The following is a 2,185-nucleotide window of genomic DNA, read 5'->3' on the forward strand; positions in this document are numbered from 1 at the left end:
TTTACTTTTAAAGTTCTGAGTCTAATATTGCTGTATTCTCTAACAGTACAGTTAATGTATATTTTGTTCCAGTTTCTTAACAAATATTTTAACGTCTATAAATACCTGACATGCTTACAGGGATGTATCTGAAATAATTTTTGATTATTTGCAGTGGTTGTAAAGGTCGTTCATGCACAGACACGCACAGAAACGTTAAACGAACCCATCATTTGTGTTCAATGAAACGCCCAAGTTTCTCGTCAGCTTGACTCATTGCTAAATTTTACTTCCGTGTCATCTTTACATTTAAGCAGATGAACTTGAATCATCTCTGACTTGTGCCTGGACTCATGAAGAATATGGATCTCTCATTTCATGTGCTCTGTCTTTGTCTCCTTTTATGGCAACGAGGTAACTTAATTTTATAAGTTAAACCAACAAATCCAAAATTTTTACAATATTGCACAGACATGAAACAACACTTTATTAAAAGCTATTTATTTTTTGTTCCAGGTGTGTTTGGTGTTGAGACAGAACTTAATGGAGACAATGGCGACTCTATAGATAATCCAGATTTTGACAAAACTACAAATAACACAGAAGTGGAATATTCTGGTGATAACACAAAGACCGAATTTATTGAAGACATTAATAAAGAAAAAATTGGTTCAGATGATGCAAGACTTGATATCGATAAAAGACCGTTAATAAAAATGATGAAAGTGATGGAGGGAGATACTGTTACTCTAGGTTCTGGTTCTTTAATGAATGAAGATGATCACATTATATGGACTTATAAATCTCAACAGCCTGACATTTATATTGGAGTAAGAAATAAGAGCGTTGATTACGGCAATAGTGTTGAACGATTCGGAGACAGACTGAAGGTGGACAAACAGACCGGATCTCTGACCATCAGAAACATCAGAACCACAGACTCTGGACTTTATTATCAGATTACTGTCATACAAGATCTCACTGCTAAAGTAGATGCGCCAACGATCAAATTTAATCTCTCTGTTCTTGGTGAGTATTCTATATTCAAGGATTTGACATGTTTTCCTTAAATTGTGATTTTATTTTAATCATTTTCATATTTTCCAGCACCTCTGCCGGTTCCTGTCTTCACCCGTATCAGTAACTCTTCAAAATGTTCTTCAATATCTTTAGCAAGCGTATATAGCTCAAAATGTGTGTTGTCGTGTTCGGTGTTGAATGTGACAGATGTGAGTCTCTCCTGGTACAAAGGAAACAGTTTATTGTCCAGCATCAGTGTGTCTGATCTCAACATCAGACTCTCTCTACCTCTGGAGGTTGGATATCAGGATACAAACACATACAGCTGTGTGGTGAACAATCCCATCACAAACCAAACTCAACATCTTAACATCAATGATGTTTGTCCAGGATGTCCAGGTAGGACACTTGAGATATAAATATATAAATCTGGTCTTATACTGTTTTTTAATAGTTGCTCTTTTTCTCTGTTACAGAATCTATACTTTCTTATTTCTTGGGATTTTTGGTGTTTCTTCTGTTTATAATATTTGGGATATGTTTCTGTTGTTGTTATACAAAACGAAGAGGTAAGTATTATATGCAGATATAGACTGTCATGCATAGATGATCTGTTTATCTTATGTTTGTTGTTTCTGTTTTCTTTCAGGACCCATTTTGATCATACGGTGAACTCAAAAAATTGTATTTTATGTATATTGTACAAAGGTTTTTACTCTCATTAGTTTGTGAAGGTTTTTTGTGGGACATGCGATCCATGAGACATTCCAGATCTTCTGGTTTATCTACATGACAATATTTGTCCAGACTGGGAAAAAAAATGATCGCTCTGAACAACAGGATCATAATAACATAAATAAACAAGTTACCTTGACTGACCTTGTGTCCTGTATTTCTAGGGAATATCAATATTTGGGTCTGCAACATTTTTATATTTTTTTCCATCTTCAAAGCTTTTAAAATCAAGTTGATTGTTTAGTTGGTTAAAGTTATATGGTTGCTAAACAAAGTATAAACTTTTGGTCTTAATTTAAATCCAATGTCACTGATATTACATTAACGTTCAAAAAACTTTTTAATTTATATGTAGCATTGACTAAATGCAGGGGTGCTGTAAAGGGGGGGTAAACAATGACGATTCTCGGGACCCATGAGTAAGAGGGGGCCCAGAGAAGCCCCCAAAATT

The 2,185-nt window shown here is 34.6% G+C and overlaps 1 protein-coding gene across 1 annotated transcript; it reads left to right on the plus strand.

Annotated features, from left to right (window-relative positions):
* Positions 1–304: 304 nt before the first annotated feature.
* LOC135724045 (uncharacterized) lies at positions 305–1,856 on the plus strand. The gene is made up of 5 exons (XM_065244464.2): positions 305–393; positions 496–1,008; positions 1,087–1,398; positions 1,476–1,568; positions 1,649–1,856. Exons 1-5 carry the CDS (start codon positions 333–335, stop codon positions 1,669–1,671), a joined length of 1,002 nt encoding a protein of 333 aa, XP_065100536.1. The 5' UTR covers positions 305–332; the 3' UTR covers positions 1,672–1,856.
* The last annotated feature ends 329 nt before the right edge of the window (positions 1,857–2,185 follow it).

This window comes from Paramisgurnus dabryanus, chromosome 24, assembly GCF_030506205.2.
Source record: "Paramisgurnus dabryanus chromosome 24, PD_genome_1.1, whole genome shotgun sequence".
Lineage (NCBI taxonomy): Eukaryota > Metazoa > Chordata > Actinopteri > Cypriniformes > Cobitidae > Paramisgurnus > Paramisgurnus dabryanus.

Excerpts from the sequence above, each read along its gene's own strand:
- LOC135724045 (XM_065244464.2), top strand. The coding sequence starts at position 333 with ATGAAGAATATGGATCTCTCATTTCATGTGCTCTGTCTTTGTCTCCTT. Across the intron at positions 1,399-1,475 it reads TGTTTGTCCAGGATGTCCAG|AATCTATACTTTCTTATTTC; the intron begins GTAGGACACTTG and ends TCTCTGTTACAG. Across the intron at positions 1,569-1,648 it reads TTGTTATACAAAACGAAGAG|GACCCATTTTGATCATACGG; the intron begins GTAAGTATTATA and ends GTTTTCTTTCAG.